Source organism: Meleagris gallopavo, chromosome 30, assembly GCF_000146605.3.
Source record: "Meleagris gallopavo isolate NT-WF06-2002-E0010 breed Aviagen turkey brand Nicholas breeding stock chromosome 30, Turkey_5.1, whole genome shotgun sequence".
NCBI classification, from domain to species: domain Eukaryota; kingdom Metazoa; phylum Chordata; class Aves; order Galliformes; family Phasianidae; genus Meleagris; species Meleagris gallopavo.
Window position 1 is genome coordinate 4,066,186 of NC_015040.2, and position 1,179 is coordinate 4,067,364.

Consider the following 1,179-nt stretch of genomic DNA (forward strand, 5'->3'; position numbering starts at 1 on the left):
TATCGGCCGTGCGCTGCTGTTAAGTAGTGCGCGGCCGGCTGCTGTCCGCAGAGGAGAGTTAGGAAGGCTGAGGAGCCGCGGGGGGAGCGGAGGGAAAACGCTTGGGTTGAAGAAGTGCGTGAGGGTTTGTGATGTGATTCACATCACCTCTGAGGGGCTGTGTCAGCACACACGGACTGCATGCAGAGCACTGCCCCTGCTGTGCGGGCAAAGGAACACCAAAATAATGGATGAAAGCAGTGCTTTAATAAGTTACATCAAAGATACAAGGGTTTTAGAGTACAGAAGACACCACCCCCCAACTCTGAGTGATTTTGGATAGAAATTACACAGTTCTGCAATTTATGAGAGCAGCTGACACAATGTAATGCTGCCACAGACAATCCTGCTCCTAACGAGACCTGCTGGCAGAGGACAAATAGAGGAACATTTCCTGTTGTCTCACAGCAGTTGGGTTTGGCCTTAGCGTGGCTTTGAGCACTGAAAAACACCCCTCTGCACCTCCATAAGTCAGCAGCCAAGAAGAGACTTTGTTGAGTATTCTGAAGCTGAAATACGACAGTACAAGGTGACAAATGTTCCGAAGATACATTGAATATTCAGTACCAAGAACACAGAGGTTTACATGGCAGCCCAGTTTGACGTACACAGAACTCCCCATCCAAACGCCACTGGTTCACTTGGTCCAGCTGACTTTGGGAATGTCGTAGTGCTCGGTCAGGGTGTCCAAGTGCCTGTTGAAGTCCTGCGGGACAGAAGAGGCACAAAGCACTCAGGATCGGAGCATTCACCAACGCTCAGCCCTCCTCACAGCGCCGCGCTCCCCCCGCGGCTCCGCCCGCTGAACCCCGGCTGGCTCCGCTCACCTCAACTCTCTGCTTGTGGGTTTTCGAGGCCTTCTTCAGGATCCTCTCCATTTGCTGTTCGGAGACACAACAGCACCGTTATCGGCGCGGGGTTCCGAGCCCGCCCCGCGTCCCGTGGGGGTCAGGGCCGGCCGGCCGCCTTACCCGCTTCTCCTGCATCTTCTCGTAGGCCACTTGTGCCGGGGTCCGCTTGTCCAGGCCGCGCTTCTTCTCCTCTTCCTGCTTCTTGCCGCTCACGATCTGCTCCAGGATCTGGGCCTTGTCCTTCGCTTTCTTCTTTTTCCTACGGACAGACGCCGCTCAGCGCCCAGCC

General features: G+C 55.2%; 1 protein-coding gene across 1 annotated transcript in view; it reads right to left on the reverse strand.

Moving 5' to 3' along the window:
* Positions 1-226: 226 nt before the first annotated feature.
* The window catches only part of FAM32A (family with sequence similarity 32 member A), a 1,486-nt gene continuing 533 nt past the window's right edge, over positions 227-1,179 (reverse strand). Inside the window, exons 2-4 of the mRNA XM_019609974.1 lie at positions 1,011-1,165; positions 867-920; positions 227-745 (exon numbers count right to left, since the gene is read on the reverse strand). Coding sequence (XP_019465519.1) covers positions 677-745; positions 867-920; positions 1,011-1,165 — 278 coding nt within the window. The 3' untranslated portion in view covers positions 227-676. The remainder of the gene's footprint in view (positions 746-866; positions 921-1,010; positions 1,166-1,179) is intronic.